The 22,932-nt window shown below is 52.1% G+C and overlaps 1 protein-coding gene across 1 annotated transcript in view; it reads left to right on the forward strand.

Moving 5' to 3' along the window:
* The window catches only part of LOC103885959 (translation initiation factor IF-2-like), a 154,730-nt gene extending 139,352 nt beyond the window's left edge, over positions 1–15,378 (forward strand). Inside the window, exon 6 of the mRNA XM_021940315.2 lies at positions 10,541–15,378. Coding sequence (XP_021796007.2) covers positions 10,541–10,694 — 154 coding nt within the window. The 3' untranslated portion in view covers positions 10,695–15,378. The remainder of the gene's footprint in view (positions 1–10,540) is intronic.
* Positions 15,379–22,932: the final 7,554 nt, after the last annotated feature.

The raw sequence follows: 22,932 nt of genomic DNA on the forward strand, positions 1-22,932 counted from the left end.
TGAAGGCTAGGTGGGGAGGCAAGGAAGAGCTTCCCTGCTTGAGCCACTTCTGCTAGGGCAGAGGGAATCTGGAAATCCCAGCATAGCTGCCTGGAGTGGAGCATAGGACCTGCCTAGCCAGGATAGAAGGCACGCATAGTAGGGGCTCAGGAGACAGGCCCTGGCCCCTGGGGGGCAGGTTATGTTATTTTCAAAGCTCTGGGTAAGGTGGTAGAGAGTCCTGGGCTTTTCACAGTGGGGGACAGAAAATGTCCCTCATTAAGACCTGACCCCAGCCCCGCACTAAACCCTGGTCCTGGACAGATTGAACCTTGATCCTGGTTCTACAATGAGCCCTGATCTCAGTTGCACACTGAGCCTTGATTCCAGCCTCACACTGAGCCCTGATCCTGAATCAACTGAACCTTCATTCGGGTCCTACACTAAGCCCTGACCCCAGCCACATACAGAGCCTTGATTCAAGCCTCACACTGAGCCCTGATCCTGAACAGACTGAACCTTGATCCTGGTCCTACACTGAGCCCTAGACCCCAGCCACACACTGAGCCATGATCCTAGCCTCACACTAAGCCCTGATCCTGAACAGACTTAACCTTGATCCTGGTCCTACACCGAGTCCTGACCCTGGCCCCACACTGAGCTCAGCATTGTTGTGAATATGCCAATAGAGAAGCAGGTGCCAGGGTAGTAGGGGTAAATGGCCCTGTTTGTCCATTCCCACTGTCAAGTCTGCTCTCTCTGGACAAGACTCCTGTGCCAGGCCCTGCACTAGGCTCTGGAATTGCCTAGATGAATCAGCTATAATCCCTGCTCACAGGGCTAGTGGGGGCACAAGCAAACAGGTGATGAGAGCACCAAGTGATCAGAGCTGAGGTGGGGGAGGGCCAGGGGACTGGCAGGGACACGGCTCTGCATTCAGAGTGTTCCTCTGGCAACAGGTGGGAGATGGAGGTGCTGGAGGCAGGGAGCAGTGAGGGGGCTGTGATGGGGTCCCCGAAGAGGCAAGGATGGTGCCCATGGGCAGTTTAGGGAGTCTAGGGTAAGTGTTCTCCCAGCATAACTGACTGTGACCCCCCAGACCACCTCAGCTCATGGTGAACCAAGGGTCTTACCTGTGAGAGGGTTGATGGTGGGGGCACTGGGCTGATGATGACACCTTGCAAGGGAGGCAGGTGTATACATTCCGTGAAAGAAGAAACAGGAGCACAGGCACTGCCTGATGCCCCTTGGCTTGAAATAGCAAGGCTGGGCATGCTCCCGAGTCTTGCCTGCCCCCAGGCCTACACGCTGGTATTGCTGGGGGTGAACTTGCAGTAGGAGCTGGGGGCTTCTTTATGACTCCTCCACTCTCGCCTCGGTGAATATAGCCTGGGCATCAGTGGGAGCAGGGGAGCCAGCCAGGGGAGTCTGGGCCAGTCAGCCTGGCATCCAGGGCTGGGGCAGGGCTTCCAGCACAGTTGAGGTTCTCAGAGCAGGGGGAGTGGGGAGGGCCTCAGTTGGGTGGGGGACGGGACATCAGGCTGAGGCCTCCGACCACAGACTCAGGGCTTGGGACTAGCCCAGGAAGGAGGATCTTCTGCCTCCTTCACCCTCCCCTCCCCACTCCGGGTCCCACCCCTGTGGATTTCCAGGCACTCACACCCATTCCCCTCCTGCCATGCTCCAGCTGCTTCCGAATAGCTGGGCTGGAGAAGCCATCCAGACAGCCGCCTACCGCCCACCTGGGGAAACCCAGGCCCCGGGAGGGTAGGGACCTGCTCAGGATCATGGGGCTCTGCCTCCTGCATTGAAGAGTCTGAAATCCTATTATCTTGAATTTACACTTTTACTTATTTATTTTTTAAAAATGAGGCTCACTGTGTTGTCACCTAGGCTGGAGAGCAGTGTTGCGATCATGGCTCACGGAAGCTTCAACCTCCTGGGTTCAAGTTATTCTCCCACTTCAGCCTCCCGAGTAACTGGGACTACAGGTGCACCACCATTCCTGGCTTTTTTTTTTTTTTTTTTAAGATAGGGTCTTATTATGTTGCCCAGGCTGGTCTCGAACTCCCGGCCTCAAGTGATCCTCCCGCCTCAGCCTCCCAAACTGTCAGGATTACAGGTGTGAGCCACTGCACCCTGCCTAAAGTTATACTTTAAACAAGGATTCTGTGTGTTTGAATACCTGGAGGCCTTCAAGGGCGTGCATGCACACAAGTTCACTGGTACACAGGCAGACCCGCCCAGGGAGCACCATGCCTGACACATGTCCACTGCCTCCCTGGGTTCCAGGTGCCATAAACCACTGTCTCAGTTAGTCCCCTCAGCAGTCTGTGAGGCTGGGTTATTCGTCCACAGGTGAGGGAGCCAAGGTCCTGGAAGTAGGCCACAGCCACACTGCTAACTGCAAAGGCGGAGCTGGCCTGACAAGCTCAGATCCTCAGATCTCGGGCAAGCTGCCTCCTCTGCAGATCACGCCTTCCTTGCTGGGCTGGAGGCACAGCTCCTCCTCCGTCTTTCTCCAAAGGCCTCTAGCATGCCCACCCACCCCATCTCCTGCGGCCTCCCACCTTGCTCCAGCCACAACCAATGACTTTTACCCCCACTCCCCACAGCCACCCCCTCCAGGCCCGTGCTCAAGCTGCCTCTGGCCCCTGGAGCTTCCCTCCCCCCACTCTATCTGCCCACACCCTCCATCCTTCTAGGCTGGACCCAGGTGCCACTGCCTTCGTGGAGACCCTGTGCACACTCACCCAGAGTGTACACACTCGCTCAGATCCCCGAGCCCTCCCTGGGCACTGCCTTGAGCTTGTTGCCCAGCCCCTTCTAGGCTCCTGGCCTCCCTGCGTCTGACTTGGCAGCTGCGTGGAGGGCAGGGGAGTCTCTTTGCCCTAGCTTCCTGGGCCAGTTGACCCCTGGGCCTGGCACACAGTAGGTGCATGGGAGGTCACTGGGGTCCTTGCCTGGAGAGGGACTGCACCTCTACAAACCCATCCCTTTCCTTAGCAGTCCCGGGTCAGCTGGCTGTTTTGGGGCTGGTCCCCACCCCCAGCCCAGTTCCTCCGCAGGAGACCAGCCCTCAGGGTCCTAATTTAGTCCTGGCTGGCTGGGGACGGAGGCTGGCTTCTGACCCCAGCAGACCCTGGTGCACCTTACACCGCGCCCAGGTTCTGCAGGGGTGGGGGAGTGGTTGCGGGGAAAGCAAATCCCAGCTTTGGGTTCACAGGCCAGTCTTGGGGCCTGGCAGGTACAGGGGCCAGGGTTTTCCAGCCCTATGTCCTAAGCACTAGTAGAAGGCTTCATGGGATCCTCTGCCTAGGTCCACTTACCCCTTCTAATTACTGGCTGTGTGAGCTTGAGCAAGTCATGTAACCGCTCTGTACCTCAGTTTCCCCATCTGTTAAATGAGATGATAATAAACCTATCTCAGAGGGTTGCTAGGAGGATTCAATGAGTCAATACAATGCAAGGCACGTTGCACAGCCCTCAGTGAATGGTGTGCACTTCCTAAATGTTGACTATCACCACTGTTACATGTTACAGGAGCAATGGGCCCACGAAGGCGGAGTGTGGGGGAGTGTTTGGGGAGGGTTTCCAGAAGGGGTGACACCTGAGCAGTTACTTAAAAGGTGAGGCACAGAAGGCAGGAAAGGACATTCCAGGAAGAGGGACCCATCCAGGACAAAGGCCTAGAGGCAGCTTGGGGGACATGTAAGGGAGTTGGGAGCATCTGGATTTAAGGTAAGACTGGAAAAGGGGAGACCAGAGCTGGGGGTGCCCAGAGGCTGTGTCCTTAGGGTCCTAGGGTGTCACGCTAGGGAGTTTGAACTTTGTCCTGCAGCCTGTGAGGGGTTATGGGAGGAGGAATTTTTTCTTTTTTACCATAAAAGCAATATTTGCTCAAGCACAATGATAAAATGGAAACAATATGGAAGTGTGTCCTGTAAAATAGGAAAGTCCCCCTTTGCCTTTAAAGCCCACTCTGCCAATGTCCCACTGCTGTTGGCCTGGTATGTTTCAGAACATTTTCTGTGCTGTTGCAAACATATTTATTGTGTATTACTAAGAAAGGAAACGGAATCATATTATGCACATTACTCCACCAGTTCCATTTTTCACTTCCCAGTATATTGAGGGCATTAGTCAATGTCACGGCACCCAGATCTGCCGTGTTCTTTTTAATCGTTGCCTAATATTCCATTGTTTGTACAAAGCATAATTTATGTAACTAGTCCTGGGTTGATGGATATTTAGGTTGTCTTCCATTTTTCACTCTTGCAAATAATGCTTCGGGGAACCTCCTTGTATATATCTTGCTGACACCCGTAGCCTTTCCGCAGGATAGATTTCTAGATGCAGAGTGGCCAGGGTGAAGGGTCTGCCTGCTCCGTTTTTAGAGCAACCTTGCTCTTCCCAAGGTTGGGCCAGCTGACGCTGCCCCCTTGGTATCCGAGAGTGACCATTTCCCCACACTGTCCTCCACATTGAACATTCTCAATCTTTCAGATATCTGCCGATCTAGAAAACTATCTCACTATGGTCTCCACACTCACTCCGCTCCTCCCCAGTGAGGCTGAGTGTCTTTTTGTGCAGTTTCTGCCCATGGGTATTTCTTCCTCTGTGAATGGACTGTTCACATCCTTTGCCCATTTTTCTTTTCTTTTTGCCTTTTTCTTATTGATATAAAAGAGCTTTTAGTGCATTAGGAATTTAAAAAACTTTTGTCTGTTTTGTGTGTTGGAAATATTTTCCCTAGTCTGCTGTTTGTCTTTTTTAACTTTGTCTGTGGTATCTTTGGCCATAGAGAAGCTTTAGATCTTTATTTAGTCAAATCTGTCAGGCTGCTCCTCAGGGCTTCGGAGTTTTGTGTCTGGCCTGGCGAGGCTTGCTGGGCTGGTTTTAAGTGGAGCGGGGATGAGGTCATATTTGTGACTGGGAAAGGCCGTCCTGATTGCCACTGTGTGGATGGGGGTGACTGGGGGACTGCAGGCAGGAGGATAAGAAGCAGCCGAGACCCTTGTGTCCAGAAGGGGGTGGGAAGAATTGGGGAGAAGATGAGTTTGAGAAATATTCAGGAATTGGCTGACTGTGGTGATAGGATGCGAGGTGAGAGAGGGAAAGAGAGGACTCTGGAGTGAGGCTTGGGTGTTTGGCTTGGGGGGCTACAGACCTGATGCCACCACCACCCTGAGTTGGGGACAGGACTAGGGAGGGAATTGCATGCAGGTGCACATGAGTGATCACCTTGGCAGGGCCACATGTACATAGGAGCACATACATGCACACATATGTACATGCTTGGAAATTCTGGAGATTGGTGCCTCTGTACTGTGGCCCCGTGGGCGTCTGGTTTTTGTGAAGTACCTATTCTCTACCAAGTACTGTACGAGACACTACACACACACACACACACACTTTAATCTCTACTGCCATATGAGTATGGCATTAGAGATAGGGAACCAGTCCCAGAAAGGGTAAGTAATTTGCTGAAGGTCACAGAGTCAGTAAGTGGCAGAAACAGGAATTTTTCTCCATCTTGGATCTAACCACCCACAGACAGAATTTCTGCCAATGGCATTGAGGAGGAGCTTCCATTCATTTCCAACCTCACCACCGCGGTTTTATCAGGGACTCTTAAGGATGAGTGCTGGAGCTGGACTACCTGGGTTTGAAACGACCCCATTCCTTTCAAGATATTTCACCTTTCCATGCTTCAGCTTCCCCATCCTGGAAACCAGGATGGTCAAGGTACCCGCCTCGAGGGCATGTGTGGGAAGCAGATGAGTTAGCAGAAGGAAAGCGCTTAGCCCAGGGGGCTCACTGGGTGCGATTTATGGGGACCATGATGATTATGACAACCACAGTGGCAATGGTGTTCACCCCTCACCTGGGTGTCTGCCACTTTCCCTCCTCCACTCCCCTCCCCTCCACCCTCCCTCCGCCTGTCCCCTCTTTCCTGTGCCAGCTCTTCCTGCATTCCCATAGGCACTGCCTTCACCATTTGCCTCTGAACCTTTGTCCTCTGTTTTCAGCCCCCCACACCCTTGGCAGACAGTGAACTAAAGCCCAATCAATCAGCAAAAACCATTCAAGGGAAAACGATTCATGTTGCATTCAGGGACTCCTCCCTCAAAGCGATTCTAGCCAGGCATTTTCCAAGAGCCTGTGCATTCATCCCAACATTGCCTGGGCCTCTGTGAATCAGACCATAAAGTCGAAGCCTACAACCCCTTCCTCCCTGAGTGAGATGCTCAGTGGACTTTGGACCTGAGGGTCTGAGCTGACCCCAGCCCAGCCAACTCCACTCTAGCCAGGAGCCATCCTTGCATCCCTGACCAGTTCCTTATCTCAAGCCTATCTGAGCAAATGCTGTAGCCATGATGGTGGACTCAAGGTGTCCAAGCAGGGTGAAAACCTCAGCCTGCACCCAATTAAACATGTCTCCTTTACAAAAAAAAAAAAGCACAAACAAATAAACAAAAAACACCACACACACACACACAGAAATGACCAAATGTACGATTTTGAATTTCTCATCATCAAAATTAACTCCCAAGTAGATAGATGCTCAAGGCAAAGAATGGAGCAGAGACTGCTGGTTTCCTGGTGTGACTTTGTTTTCAGTTGCACTGGATCAGTCACACCTGTTGATCTTGTAGGTGGATTCCACTGCCACCAAGGCTTACTTATTGGGGAAAGAGAGAAGTCGCAGGGGCATTTATCAACAGGAAGGGCTTTCCCTTGAGTTGCCTGCTAGTGCCCCTGTTATCTTAAGGGGTAGCCTCTTCTCCTTGTTTCTCGTGTTGTCCCACAGGAGCACACAACATTTAAGGTGATAATTGCCAAAGTAAAACACCAGTAAGTTCAAAATATAAACCTGCAATTAAGCTTACAGCTCCAAGGCCCTGTGGCCTTGTGGAGTTTTCCTTATCTCCCTGAGTTGTGGACAAATGACTTGGGGGCCCCAGAACCTTTCTGGGAGCTGGTCCTAGACCCAAGTCAAGGATAGAGCTCTGAAGATGCCCCAGCCTTTGCCCTAAAGTCAAGTTCAGGCCCTCGAATGTAGGCATAGGCCCCAACTCTCATGGAGATGCCACCACCTGCCTCAGCTCACACCTCCCTTCTCCATGTGGGGAAGGTCCTTCTGGTGGAGCCCATTGCGGGGCCTGGAAGATCTCCCTTTTCCTTGTGGATACGGAACTCTTGAACTTGGGAACTGAGATTATTCTACCCCCGCTGAAATTTTAGTTACTTAGAGTCTCCCAAATGGGGCTTAGTTCTCTCATTCATAAAGTCATCCAAACATGTTCTAACAACAAATGCAGCAAGGTGACCTGCCCCCAAAGGGGCACTGGGGATGTTGTAGGATAGGCAAGGTTGTGCCGCACTAACCGGTACTGTCTGAACTCTCAGCGATTTAACGCAACGAAGGCTCTCTTCCTTCCTCCGTTTACCACATGAACTCACACTCCATTCCCGGTGTGGGATGTGGGCAGGGTGGTGGAGCTCTGGTCCACACAACAATTCAGGGACCTAGGCTGCCAGGAGCTCCATCATCTTGTAGCCCCTTCCAGAACATGTGACTTCCAGTCACCATGGCAGAGAAGAGACAATGATGAGGTCTTGCACGGGCTCTGAAATGCTTTGGCTCAGCAATGACACGCATCGCTTTTGTTCACAGCCCGTTGGGCAGAACTTCTCATATGGCACAACTCTAAAGGGGCTGAGGAAATGCCAAGGAAATGTGCTGACATTCAGTGAGCAATAAAATTCTCTGGTACAAAGGCTGTTATGGGACCATTTTCAGAGCCAGGTTTCAGAAGAGCCAAGGCCGTGACTCCTCTTTATTCTCTCCACCTGGGGCATATCGAGTGGTTGCTATGGGCTGTGTAATATCCTGATCACATCTATACTGTCCGGAAGGTGAGGAAGAGGATGGATTCTAGTGGGAAGCTAATCAGGGAGCTTCCAGATACAGAGTGTACAAGGACAATGGATCCCTCCATGGGTGTTGCATGTAGGGTTTGGCCAAGGACCTAGTCAGGTGTTCTGACTCCAGGACACCTGGGATCAAGGACTGGCTCTCCCCTTATTAACTGTGTGACCTTGAGCTAGTTGCCTCTCTCTACCTTAGTTTTCTCTTCTGTAAAATGGGAATATTGATAGCATCTCTGTCTTTTGGGGCAGTTGTGAGGACTAAGTGAGTTACTATGAGTAAAGCACTCAGAATGGTGCTAGGCAAATGCTAAGGGCTCTATAAATGTTAACTATCACCACCTCCACAACAGTCATCACCACCATCATTGTCATTATCATTATCCAGTACCAGATGCTATTCTAGGTATTGGGGGAATGAACACCAAGGTCTCTGCTTTCACATGTAATGGAAGAGATGGAAAGTAAACAGGTAAATAATTTAAATAATTAAGATGTTTATCTCCAATAGTGATGGCGCTAAAAAAATAAATCAGGCACATGAAAAGATAGATGCTCATCATTATTAGTCATTAAGGAAATGCAGATTAAAACCACAATGCAGGCCGGGCGTGGTGGCTCACACCTGTAATCCCATCTCTTTGGGAGGCCGAGGCGGGTGGATCACCTAAGGTGAGGAGTTCAAGACCAGCCTGGCCAACATGGTGAAACCCCATCTCTACTAAAAATACAAAAATTAGCTGGGCGTGGTGGTGCGCGCCTGTAATCTCAGCTACTCAGGAAGCTGAGGCAGGAGAATCACTTCCCCACCAGGGAAGTGGAAGTTGCAGTGAGCCGAGATCGCGCCACTACACTCCAGCCTAGGCGACAGAGCAAGACTCCATCTCAAAGAAAAACAAAACAAACAAACAAACAAAAAAAAACACCCGAAAAACCCCACAATGCAATACCACTACATATCATTACATTGACTTTGAAAATGGCTAATACCAAGTGTTGGCAAGGGTACAAAGCCACTGGAACTCTCCTAGGTTGCTAGTGGGAATGCAAAATGGTATAGCCAACTTGGAAAACAGTTTGGCAGTTTCTTATAAAGTTAAAAATAGGCTTACCACACAACTCAGCAATCCTACTTTAGGTGCTTAACCAAGAGGAATAAAAACTTACATTCACACAAAAACCTGTATGTGAATACTTATAGTGGCTTTATTCATAGTCTCCAAAAACTGGAAACGACACAAATGCCCTTCAGCTGCTGAATGGATAAACAATGGAGTACTACACAGCAACAAAAAAGAAAGACATTTGGTTTCAAGAGGCAACACAGATATTAATCAATCTGAAATGCATTATGCTGGATGAACGAAACCAGACTCAGAGGGCTATGTTTAGATGACTCCATTTGTATGACACTCTGGAAAACGCGAAACGACAGGAACAGAAAACAGATCAGTGGATGCCAGGGGTAGGGGCTGGGAGGAGTTGACTACAAAGAGACAGCATGCAGGGATTTGGGGGTGACAGGATTGTTCTGTACCTTGATGACTATAGTGGTTACACAGCTGCACGCAGTTGTCAAAACTCATAGACTGTGCACTAGAGAGGGTCAGTTTTACTGTAGGATAATTATACCTCAATAAACCTGATGGAAAAAGTTTGCTGTGGGACTGTTGAAACAAGGAAAACCAAATGACAAGTCAATCTGTCAGGGCAGTGCGACACAGTGAGGACGGCTTCCTCCAGGGTGACCTATGGAAGACTTTGGAGACTGTGAAAAGGAGGTGGTCACAGAGAGCTTTCTGAGGAGGTGGCAGGTTGCCGTGTGGCCTGGAGGGGAGGTGAGGGTGGCCCACAGATCAGGGCTGGGTTGGGCAGTGCCCTGTGGGCCAGGTTAGGGGGCTTCACCCTCCTCTGGGCATAGTGGGTGCCACTGAGGGCATAGGGAGAGGGTGATTGAAGCACAGGTGTGGGCAGGATGGTCCAGGAGGTGGGAGGAAGGGAGATAGCACCTGTGGCCATGTCTAGGATGAGTGATGGGGGTGCAGTGAAGAATGAGGAAGGGTGGATCGGGGAGTCACAGAGAGAGTGTTCCTAAGGGAGGTCAGCTGCCAGAGACCACAGGCTGAGGTGGGAGAGCTGGGGGGCTGATGGGGTCCTTGGGGACCTTGCTGAGGATATTGAGGGGTGCTGGGGCTGAGGACATGTAAGTGAAGCTTCCAGGAGGCAGAGGACAGATTTGTTGGTAGCAGTGGGAGTCTTAGAGAGAATGGGGTGGGGTTGTCTGTCTGTGTATCTGTGCACGTGAACAAAACTTGCAGAGTTGGGACTGACCTTTGGAGGATATGGAGAGACAGTGAGAAGGTTAGAGGCTTAGACGGGGCCTTGAATGCCAGGCCAGGGAGTTCATGCTCCTGAGGGTGTGATCGGTTAAGGGCTGGCCACTCCAGGGTGCTGGGGAGTGGGTAGGGATGGCACTGAGGAGCATGTGCTGTGCTGGGAGGCAGCACCTGAGCCCCACTGGGCTGGGCAATGGGGATCCACCGTGGGGAGCTGTGCTGAGGTGGGCCTCACCCAGGGTAGCAGGAAGCCCCATCTTTGCCCCGCTAACCTTGCTCTTCCCCCACAGTGCATGCTGGGACCGCGACGGACAGGCTGCTGCACCCCAGGCCCCCAGAGGCCAGTCTGTTTGCCTCCCGACGCCATCTGACCCAGGTAGGGGAGAGCGAGGCAGGCTCACCCTGCCTCCTGCTTCCGTGCTGGGTGGGAGGCTCTGGGGGTGAGGACCAGGTCTCCCGACTCAGGCTGGCCTTTAGCGAATGAGCCCCTGCCAGGGGCCTTGGTGGGGGACACAGTGTGAGAGTTGAAGGCCCCAGCAGCAGAGGGGCCTCCTATGGAGGAGTTCCTGACGTCTGAGAAGGAAGGCCACCCCTCAGCCATTCTTCGTCACCAGGCTGTGTCCCCGAGATGCTGAGAGGCACTGGGACACGCCATCCCTGCAACCCCAGCATTGTGTCCCGTGCTCACTGCGTTTGCTCAGGCTGTTTTGCGCCACACACCCGCCGAGTGCCTTGGCTCAGAAGGTTTTGCTATTCAGCTCCCTTTGCTGTCACCTGGCTTTTCACTGCCGCTGCAGTGCCTGATGGTGCTAACTCTGGAAGTTCCCAACTCTCTGTGGGACATCCCTCAGCACCCGGAATGAGCCTGTCTCAACTTTCAGTCCCCCTCTGTGGTGGGCCTGAGAGAGGTCATTTCTCCACCACTCCTGGACATCCCAGGTGAAGGCTTTCTGCCTGGTGCCATATCCCCCCAAGGGATGGGATGGGGTAGCAGGTAGGGTTGCCAGAAAAAAATACTGATGTCCAGTTAAATTTGGACTTCAGATAGACAACAAATAATTTTTCAGTGTAAATATATCTCAAATATTACATGGCACATACAATTTTGTTTGCCAAATCTGGCAACCCAAGTTGGGGGGCTGAACCCCCAGTCTCCCTCCTCCTCTGGCCAGACCTCCTTGCTGGGCTCACCCTGGCCTCCTCAGATCAGCTGTTGCGGGTGTCCTGGAGCCAGGGGCAACCAGCCTGCCCAGGCCATAATCAAGGGGCATTTCCTGCTCCCCCAGCTGCCGCAGGCTGTCCCTAGGACAGAGACCTGGCGGCTCTCACTGGGGCTGGGGCAGCCGTCCTGATCTTTGGGCATGCTGCAGGGTTCCTCGTCTTCCCCCATCTGGCTCTCTGACGGCAGAGTCCAGGCTGAGGAGGTCATGGGACAGGGCGGGTTGGGCCTTTGTGCCTGCGAACAGAGCTGAGAGACAGGCATGGAGCTGTGAAAGGAACCAGGAATAGAAAATTGTTTCATGAGCTTGGAACCCAGAGCACTCTGGGGAGCCAGAGTGGGGGTGGGGGTACCAGGGATGAGGCAGTGACAAGTTATGGAGGGCTTGGAATGGCTTACTTCTGCACCCTTTAATATTGGGGAGTCACAGAAGGTATTTTCTCCCTGAGCAGAATCATTTTTCTGATTATTAAGGTAATATGTTCTCTATATGTTATCTATCTATCTATTCATCCGTCTATCTAGCCATCTATCTCTTGGTATTTAAAGCATGCAGTTCAAGCCCCTTCTGTAGTCTTTTCCTGCCAAGAGCTAACACTGATAACTCGTTTGATATGTCCCCTTCCAGACTTTTTTCTATGTACTTATCAACATATTTTAAAAGGAAAAACTTGGGCTCATATTAGTTATACTGTTCCAGCACTTGATTTTTTACCTAACAATGTCATGTGGATCATCCCAGGTCCTTCCATAGAGTTCTTTCCCATCCTTTTACATCCCTTGTATGATGGTCTGCAAATTATTCATCAGTTATTAATCCTGTTGGCAGCCGTTTAGGTTGTTTCTGGCATTCGGTTATTTATAAACCTCACTCAGGGAACCTCTGGGTTTGCACATCTGTGTGTGCTTGTGCTGTAGTTCTTTTGGGAATGTTTCTGGAAGTGGACTTCCTGAGTCAGAGGGCACCCACATTTCCACATTTGATTTGTTCTGGAAAGCCAGATCAACCTGCAGAAGGTTGAGCCAATTTATGCTCCTACAAACTGTGTGCAAAATGCCCCATTCCCTCACCCTTGCCAATCACAGGAATTATTAATCACTTAATCCCTGCCAATTTGACAGATAAAAATGATTTTACTTTATGTTTCTTAGACTGCTAATGAGGTTGAGCATATTTGCATATGCTTGTTGGCCATTTCTGTTTCTTCACTTGTAAATTGCTTGTTCATGTCAAGTCCTCTGCTCCTGTATCCATTCATTCAGGAAGTATTTACTGAGCACTTACTATGTGTCAGACACTGTTTTGGTTAGAGACCAAACAGTGAACAAAACTGATGAAATATACCTGCTCCAAGGAATGTAAGCTGTGATGGAGGAGAGACAGACAAGGAAAAAATACAGCATGCATATGGGAGTGTTAAGTTCTAAGGAGAAAAATAATCAAGCAGAGGAGGGGGATGGGAAGTGTTGGGCAACTTGGACATGGTCATCAGGGAAGGTGTCTTCGAGAGGTGGCATTTAAGTAAAGACCTGCAAGAAGCGAGAGACTGAGTTGGGTGGATGTTTCGGGGGAATTGCCTTCCAGAGGGAACAGCAGGTCTGAGGACCCTGAGTCAGAAGCAGACCTGGCTTGTGGGGACATGGCAAGAAGGCTGGTGTGGCCGGAACAGGGTGAGTGAAGGAGAGAGTGGGCCATGCAGCTGAACAGGGACCACGCGCTCATCACTCAGGACCTGCAGGCCGCCTGGAGGACTTGACTGTTACCCAGAATGAAGTGGGGAAAGCCATGGAAGGTTCTGCATAGTGACATGGCATGATTGGAATTACATTTTAACCAGATCCCTCTGGCAGCTGTGAAGCAGGGAGATCTGACAGGAGGCTGTTTGTTGCAGTGATCCAGGGAGGAGGCGATGGAAGCCTGAACCAGGGAGTCTTGGTGGAGGTGGGCAGAAGGGGATGGATTCCACATGCATGCTCAAGGTAGAGCCAATAGGATTTGCTGACAGATTGGATGAGGTGGTGTGTGAGAGAGAGAGAAGGGAGCCAACCATGACTCCAGGGGTTTTGGCCCAAGCATTTGGAGTGTGGGGTTGCCATTGATGGAGATGGGGAGATCAGGGAGGAGTGGGTTGGTGTAGGGGAGAGGAGTGGCTCAGTGGTGGACAAGAGTGCTGAACAACTGTGAGTCATTTGGAAAAAATGGTTACATAATGTGTGGGACCCAGAGCACAGTGAAAATGGGTGACTTTATGTTAAAAAAAAAATTAAGAATTTCAAAGTGGGAGGTGACAATAGAGCATTAAACCAAGCCTGGGGCCCTTCTGAGTGCAGAGCCCAGGTCACACACCTATGAGCCAGCCCTGGCAGTGGACTCATAAATTGTGAGATGCCTGTAGACAGCCTGGCAGAACCATGGGGTTGACAGGTGGATGTGTGTGGCTGGAGTCCAGGGGACAGGTCTGGGCTGGAGATAAAAATTTGGGGCCATCAGCATAAAGACAGTATTTAAAGCCATGATGTTGGATGAGAGCATCAAAGGAGAGTAGGTAGAAAAGACCAATGTCCCAGCCCCAAGACCTCCACCAGTTAGAGGGTGGGGAGCTGAGGGGGAACCGAAAAGGTGACTGAGAAGGAGCAACCAGTGAGATGGAAAAGAACCAGGCATGTATGTCCTGGACGCCAAGGGCAAGACACATTTCAAGCACCTGTCAAATGGGGCCGAGGATGCAGACTGAGAACTGGTCACTGCCTCGGCAACGGGGAGTCACAGGTGACGGTGGTTTCTGCGATTGGGGGCGGCAAAATGCATCTTATTGATTTGCAAGAGCAAGTGGATTTAGAAGAGGTTAAGGAAATTAACTCTTTATTTGGCATATGTGCAAATCATTATTCACAAGTTTGTTTGTTTTTTTTCATTTAAGTTTATGGGATTTATTTAACCCCCTAAAAGTTTTAGATTGTCCTGTGTTCAAGTCTATCACTCCTTTCCTTTAGAGTTCCTGGCCTTACCCACTGCAGAATTTTAAAAATATTGGCCTATACTGTTTTCTGGTTGTTTATGATATTCACAAATATTTAAATCTTTACTTCATCTGAAATGTGTTTCTGTGTGTGGTTTGAGGTAGGGATCTAAGTGTTTTTTTCCCAAATGACTCGCAGTTGTTTCAGCACTGTTTATTGGGTCAGCATCCTTTCCCTGCCGTTCTGAAGCTCCATTCCTGTCATCTGCTGAAATGTCCCAAAAGTCTCATGTCTGTCCAGGCCTCGCTGTTTGATTCCATTGATCTTTGCCTGGGGAGAGATTTAGGAAGTTGAGAAAATAGACCTGGTGATTGATTGGAGTTGGTGTGAGGAGGCGGGAGGAGTGGAAGTTGACACAGTTACCTTCAGTGTGGGAAGAGGCAAAGGGAAGTCAGGGACAACAGGAGCTCTCAGGACTCCTATGTGCTGGGCACGTGGGGCCTGACTTGTCAGCTTGCACTGCAATTCTTCAAGGTTGGCGCTTTATCTCACCATTTGCAGATGAGAAAACTGAGGTTCCAAGAGGTTTCATCTCGTGTCCAGGGTCATCGCCTCACAGGTGTGGGGCTGACACTGAAAGGTGGAGCTCTGGGTTCCCATGCCTGCCTTCTGTCCTCAGTGAAGCGAGAGGTGAGGAGGGCGTTCTGGAGGCTGGAAGGTCTCCAGGTGCAGAGTGCCCCCCAACACCCCACTCTGCATCCCTGCCTGCCATTTGGCTGGCTCTTGAAGGTTTTCCTATTCCAAAAGCAACCTGTTAAGACCAAAATACTCCTGGCAGAGAATCACATGTTAAGTTTACAGCTAACATCTTAATTATCAGTTAACTCCTCTGCAGGGATTAGCTGACAGCCAGCTGAGGACACTGAATGGGGGCTGGTGTGATGTGTATCTGGGTTGGGAAAGGCCAGGAGGGGAGGGGTGAAAGGGGAGGGGTGGGTACCCAGCAATTCACAGCTTCACCCGTGCCTGAAAGGGAGGCGGCACTGAGTCCATGTGTAGGGGAGGTGGGGAGAGCTGGGGAATGAGCACTGCAGGGGGGGGGGGTAGGGAGAGGAGTGGCAGCTTCTCTGAGGAAACTTGGGGCTGGGGTTCAGAGAGGGAGCTGGCTTCTATTAGACACCTGCTGTGTTCCTATACCCATGTGCTTGGCCTCAGGAGGAGGAGGAGGAGGAGGAGGCAGAGGCTCATCTTGTGTTTGGTCTTAGGAAGGTCAGGAAATCAGCCGCCCATGAGCCACCTCAGGCCCAGCTGCCAGCAGTCACTCAGAGCCAGGACCTGTCTCTGACACCCACAGACCAGATCTGTCACCCAGCCCTGTGGTGTAGGAGGAGAGAGTGAGCCATCTGGGGCCTCCTCCAGTTCCCTGGGGGCCAGTCCACCCTGCTAGGGTCAAGGCTGAGTCTATAACCACAGTCAGGAGGATCTGACCCTGGAGGTCTCACCCAGGAAGGTGGCTGAGCTCCTTAGGCTGAACTGGGACACAGCAGGAGGCCCAGGTAGGTACCAGGCGGGGACCGCCTTCCTGCCCACTGCTGCTCCCCACCTCACCGCTGCATGGAGGCAGGGGGAATAGGAAGGAGAAAGGACCACTGGTCTAAAGCTGGAGCCTCTCTCCCAAAGGGGCTTCCTCCCCGCCTAGCTTCACTCTGCCCCAGGGCACTGATCTGTGACTTCAGGTGTCATCAAGTGTCTGAAGGTAACCTTGGCTTAGCCTTCCTGGGACCCTGGGGCTAACAGCAGCCCCTGCTTCCTCTCCATCTCTTTTCCCATGTCTTTTCTTCTCCTCCTTCCTCCCTTCTCACCCCATCTCCTCCCTATCCCTCTCCTTCTCTCTCCCTCTACCTTCTCCCTCTTCTTCCCTCTTCCCTGCCTTCCCCTGCCAGCCAACCCTGGCCTTGCACCTAGCTGCTGGCAGTCAGACGCTGAAATATCAGACTTGCTTCTAGCTCAAAGCTGGCCCAGGTCCTGAGTAGCCCTGCAGTCAGGCACATGTCCGGCTGTTCCCTTGTTTTCACCTGCACACCCTCCCAGAGATGCTACAAGGGCTCAGCTGGGGAGAGACCCTGCAGGAGGGGCAGGTGGTGATGAAGTAAGGCTTCTGGGAGGGGAAGAACTGTGTCTGGTGCCTGGGAAGCCTGAGAGAGTCTTCCAGGAAGGGGGCCCTGTGTGAGCAAAGGCTGGAGGGATGATAGACAGGGCCTGGGCTGGAGGCTCTAGGGGTGGTGCTTGTCCATCAAAAGAGATTGAGGCCAGATCCAGCAGGTGGACTTGATTCTGAGGCCCCAGGGATCTGGGGGCCTTGAGGCAGGAAACAGCCACAGAGCTGCCTGCATTCTTGTGCCCATCTTCCCTGCCCAGCAGCAGCTGGCCCCTGGCTGCTCTGGGTCCTGCTGCACCAAGTCTGGAGGCCTGGCTTCTCTGCCCAGTTCTGCCTCCAGCTTGTCAAGTGACCTTAGGGCAAATAACCCTGAGCCTGGGCCTCAGTGGCCTCACCTGAGACTGGGACTGTAGCTCTGGACCAGAGGTTTTACAGAGTATGAAGTGTGCCCTGGGTTAACATGTTGCTGTGGTCACCATGGTGACTCAAGTGCCTGCCCTGAGATGCCAGCTCTAGGGACCACGGCTGTGCCTCTGGTAGGGCTCCACCCTCCCAGAGCTTCCACTCTTGTGACGGAGACAAATGTGTAAAATAGAGGTTGAAAATTAGAGACTGCAGACAGACGTGTGGCTTGTGGATGTGTTGTTCCATTTTAAACAATTGGGTTTTAAAAAATTGAAATATAATCCACATGCCATAAAAGTCACTATTTTAAAGCATACAGTTCAGTGATTTTTAGCATATTCCCAATTGTGCAACCCTTACCACCATCTAATTCCAGAGTATTTTCATCACCCCAAAAGGGTACATAAACCCTGTACCCTTTAGCAGTTACCCACCATTCTCCCCTCCTCCCTGGCCCTGGCAACCACGAATCCACTTTTGTCTCTTTGGATTTGCATATTCTAGACATTTCATAGAAATGGAATCATACAATATGTGGGCTTTTCTGCCTGGCTTCCATTGCTTAGCACACAGTTTTTAAAGCTCATCCATGTCCTAGTGTGTGTGTATCAGTACTTCATTCTTTTTTTTTTTTGGCTGAATGATATTCCATTGTATGGCTATAACACATTTTGTTTATATATGCATTCATGGACATTTGGGTCGTTTTGACTTTTTGGCTATTATGAATAATGCTGCTATGAATATTTGTGTACAAGTGTTTTCAATTTTCCTGGGTCGACTTCTAGGTGCAAAGTTGCTGGGCCATAAGGCAATGTGGTTTGAAAGGCATTAGACAGGGGCGTGCTCTCCAGTTTGCGAGCTCTGCCCACTCCCTGGGCATTATCTTTGCCCTTTCACTCACTTTCATTCCCTCCCTGGCCTCTGTAGGCATCTATGTTTTCAGCCCTTGATTACTGAACAGTGATGGAGAGGAACATAGTGGGCTATGGGAGCCAGAGAAGGCTCCTGACCCTGGGAGCAGTCCAGAGGGCTTCCTGGAGGAGATACAATCTGAGCTAAGCTTAGCATGTGTGGACATTTTCTAGGACAAAAGGAGTGAGGGAGAGTGTTCCAGGGTCTCCAGGGCCCAGCCAGGAAGTCCTCTCTCCCTTCCTCTGGCGTGTACCTCTCTCGGTCTTCCCTGCCATTCACTCAGAGGACTACAAACACCTCGATGGGCTGGAGAGGTGAAGGGGGAAGATGAGGGAGTGAGATGAGCTGTGGCTCTGTGCTCCTGCTAAAGAGCTGGGGGAGAGGCTGTGGGGGGCAAAGGGAGGGGGGACTCAGCTAGGGGCTGGCAGAGTCTGAGGATCTGGAGCAGAGGCAACCCTAAGCCAGGACACTCCATGTCCTAAAGTGGCATCCAGTTGTCCTCGCTCTGGCCCGTGGTGGGAGCGGGTGAGAGACAGGATGGCCCTTGCCAGGCCTGCAGCAGAGGCAGAGGCAGAGGCCCAGTGGTGACCCAGGCCAGAAGCTGTGCACACATCCTCCCAGGTTTCTGCTCTGCTACCTAACGGGTAATTCTACCCTGACATGCACAGCAGCGAAGAAGGGATTTTCTGTGAAGCGAAATCTCCTGTGAAATATTCAGGCCACGCTGGGCTTTGCTTCCCAGCATCTAGTTGCTGCTGCTTGGCTTGTCCATGGCTTGAGAGGCCACATGTGTCTGAAGACCACATGGGATTTTTTATTTCCTTCTCAACAGGGAGAGGTTCCCAAGAACCCAGTTTGGGACCTAAGATGCTGTGTGTGTGTGTGTGTGTGTGTGTGTGTGTGTGTGTCTTCGCCCGTGAGCTCCCCAGGGCAGCTCCCCTGTGTGTGTGCATATGTGTGTTGAATACCATACAATGTATGTGTTTCCACGTGTGTCTCTGGAGCTGTGCTTCTGTGTGTGCGTGCTTGCCTATTTCTAGTCTGTGCACACTCTCATGAACTTGCCACGTGGATGTATTCCTGCGCATGCGTCGTGACCCTGGCATGTAAAGTGCATTTCTCTGACAGTCCAGGTTGTCTCTAAAGGGGCTTCTCAACTGGGCCCCTGTTTCTCTGAATAGGGGTGTGCATGCCTGGGAGATTCTCTCAGCGGATGAAGGGCTGCCCAGCGTGACAGTTCAGCCTGTGACTGGCATTACATGCAGGGTTTGGGGTGTGGATTGGAAGCCTTGCAAGTCCCCGCAGGCTCAGGGGCTCAGAGACACCAGACAGCAGCTGCGCATTTGAGTCAAGCTTTCGCCTCTTCTCTGTGGCTTTAGTGTTTGTGTTTAGTGTTTGTTTGATTTCTACCAAAGTGCTTGATAGGGGATGGTCGGGAGGATATTTGCTTCAGAGAGTTCACTGAGCTGGGACATGTCCATCCCTTTGCTGGTGCCTCCCAGTTGCTCAGCTACCCCACATGTCTCCTCAGCCCACGAAGCCCCTGCATTTGCACCATGGATCATTCTTCTAAAACCCTGACTTTGCACCTTATTCACTTCCTCACAATGCACAAGGTAGGCAGGACTGGAATTATCATACCCATTTGTCAGATGAGCTAACTGAGGCACAAAGAGGCATGCAATGCAGTCACTTGGTGAACCAGGGCTGGGAGCAGGATCACTAGTTCCTCCTCCCTGTGCAGGTTCCTTTGCCCTCAGCCCCAGCCCTGGGCCCACAGTGGAGAGGACTCTGCCCAGAGGAAATGGGTCTTGGTTTCATGAATGAATCCAGCTGGAGGACGCCCCTTTCTCCATGTGCAGCTCTCCTCCCTTCTGTCATCACTCAGCTTCGTCCTGGAGAGATGACCCTAGGGCGCTTTTCGTCTCCAAATAAACAGGCAGGGATGCAGGAGGCAATAATATTGACGTCCATCATTGATATTTCCTTATGGTGGCTGTAATTAGCAATTCTTCCACGGCTGAGACTCGACCTGGCAGACAAGTGGAGGAGCTCCGGCTTGTTAATGTCAGCCCGTTAATGTCACACTGACAAGGCTGATGGTGGGATGGGAGGGGGTGGCCTTAGGTAGAGAGCAGGAGACGCAGCGGGGCTGAGCAGGAGAACAAAGTCCACCCACTTCCCTCCTGCACCAGGGACTTGCTGTCCTCGAGTCCAGCCCCCTGGGAGCACCCCTCATCTCATATATTCAGCAGCTGCCTCCTTCACTCCGTGGCCCCTCACCCCTGCCTATTCTGCTATAATGGCTATAATGGCTTGGCCTGAAGAGCAGGCTCCACATCCCTGGGAAGGTCCACAAATCTCATCCCGAGGTGCCTGCAGCCTAGAAGGGCTCCACTGAGGGCCGTCCAGATAGCCAGAGGTGGGAGAGCAGCTCCTCAGCCCTCTGCTCTGCTCCTGCAGTGGGAGACTGCGCTCCCCTCCCTTGTGCCCGGCCACACTCCGATCTGCACAGCTCTGCTGGTGCTGACCTCCACAGCAAGGCAAGCACAGCCCTTTCCTGAGGGGCACTGCACATGCTCCCCCATCCATGCACTGTTAGAAGCAGAAAGGCTAGGATTAGCACTCCCAGACCCCAGACCCTCCTTGCCCGTCCACTTCAGGCTTCCCCTCCTCTTTCTTCTCCAGAGAATTATTGGGTCAGTATCCCCTCCTCCAACCACATTGCTCATCTCAGTGTCCCTCTGGCCAGACTTCTTTAGATCTTTTGGTTCCTTGAGCACAAGAAGCCAAGCCACCTATCATTCAGGGGGCTGAGTTCCTCAGCCGTTGCCACCTGCCTGTCTCCTGTGCTGCCAGCCTGCTCATTTGCTGCATGCCTAGTTGGGGCTACTCTGAGTTGTCCAACAACTCATAGTGGCAGGGTGTGTTTTTTGAGTGCTTATGATATGCCAGGCACTGTTAAAAGCATCTTACAAGCATTTGATCTTCATAACAATGCTGTGGGGTAAATACACTTACCATTCCATTTTACAGGTAAGGAAAACTGAGATGCTAGGAAATTAAGTTAGTTGCTCCAGATCACAAGGTTGTTAAGTGGTGGGCAGCATGAATCAGGCTGTGTGGCTCCCAAGCTCTCCTACTGAGCCATCACCCTCCTCTGCCTCCAGCTTCAGGCCCTAAGTCATTTCCTTCACCAGCATCTCCTCCCCTGTGCGCTCCCCAGGGCAGGCAGAGGCTAGTCCCCAGCCCCTCACCCAGTGCTGGCTCACAGTAATCAGCAGATGAGGGCAGTAGTGACGACAGCACACTCAGCCCCATATGATGCAGGCCCCATGGTTCCCTCCCATGTTCTCTGGTGTGTGCCTGCTGCCCGCAAGGAGCGCTGCACACTTTTTGACAACAGGGCCTCACCAGGGTTGTTTGCTGAATGAGACGCAGCCTCAGACCGCAAGACTCCCTGAGAGGCAGCTCTGCCCACCAAGAAACACCCACTCAAAGGGGACCTCGGGAACTTGTGTCTCAGTTCATAGACAGGACTTGGCAGAGATGTCCACATGTTCATGTCATGTCATTCATTCATTCATTCACTAATTCATTCAGCCAACACTTGCTGGACGCTGTGTGCTCCAGGCCAGGCCCTCTGAAGCGTCCGAGCACACTGAGATAAACAGGTCCTCACTGTGCCCTGGGGGAGTCCGTGGCCTTGGTGGTGGGGGTGGTGGGGAAGCATAGCCAGGGCTCACCAGTGCTGGGGAAACTTGCTCAGTGAGCCAGAGCCAGAGCACCATTTGGGGGTGGCTGGGATGGGGGAGAGAGGCTGCACAGAAGAGCAAACACTTGAATGGATTCATTGAGGAAAAGGAGGTGTTTTTAGGCTGACGGAGAGGAATGAGCACCCCAGGCAGAGGGAACTGCCTGTGCAAAGGCCCTGGGTCTGAAAGGGCCAAGGACACATGCAGGGCAGCCTGGAGGTGGGCCAGCTGTGTCTCACCTCACCTGCCTAGTAGAGGGTGAGGTGTGGGCAGGTCAGCGTCTGCAGGCAGGTGGGATTCCCAGCATGGCAACCGAGCCAGCTAGCTGTGGAGGGGATGCATGAGGACAAAGGATGCTCCTTGGGTGCAGGAAAGGGCCGCTCTGGACTGGGGCTGGCCTGGAGGGCACTCGTGACTGTGGTTGCACTCATCTGTGCTGGGTCTCCTAGTTCTCAGAGCTCCCAGCCTCAAAGCAGCCCCTCCAATAGGCAGAAGACAGACTGAGGCCTAGGCAGTGGCAGAACCCTACCCAGGGTCACACACAAACAGTGGGTGAGCAGGAGGTTCCCGCTGCCCTCTAGCAGGATGTTGGGGTCCTCAACAAGGAGCAGGGCTCTAGCTCTCAGGGTACAGGGCAAAGCATGATATCTGCCAAACATGGAGCAAGGCAGGAAAGGCCTGGCTGGAGAGGACATGGCACAGAGCCCACCAGAGGGCTGAGGGTCGGGCAAGGGGCCTCGAGTGCTGGCAGAGGAGAGAGCTTGCCTCTGGAGTCACCTCTGGAAGCTTTTCGAGGATTTGGCTTGGACATCCCGTGGACAGTCTCTGGGGAAAATGTCTCTCACACACCTCATGGGGCTCAGAATAGCCCACAAGGGAACCAAGTGTCCCTGCCCACATGTGCACAGGCAGATATACCCATGCACCCACCTGTATACTCAGGTGTGTGCCCACCTCTTATGAGCTCAGGCACACCTGTGTACAAGCATGCCTCTGATTGCACATGCAGATCTCTGTATGTGTGTCACGTGTACAGCTGTGTGTTTACAAGTCTGAAGGAGCATGTCCCTTCAAGTACAATTCTCTATCTGTATGTGTGTACAAGAGCCCCCGCCACGGCCAGCAGCCCCAGAGGGACACACCCTTCCCCTCCCACTGGAGTCAGATGCTCTGGAACTTGCTGCTCTCAGACCTGGGTCCAGCCCTCTCTGGCCCATCTCAAGGCCCTCCCACTGAGTCCTGAGATTTGGTGTCCTGGGGACAAAGCCA

This window comes from Papio anubis, chromosome 7, assembly GCF_008728515.1.
Source record: "Papio anubis isolate 15944 chromosome 7, Panubis1.0, whole genome shotgun sequence".
Lineage (NCBI taxonomy): Eukaryota > Metazoa > Chordata > Mammalia > Primates > Cercopithecidae > Papio > Papio anubis.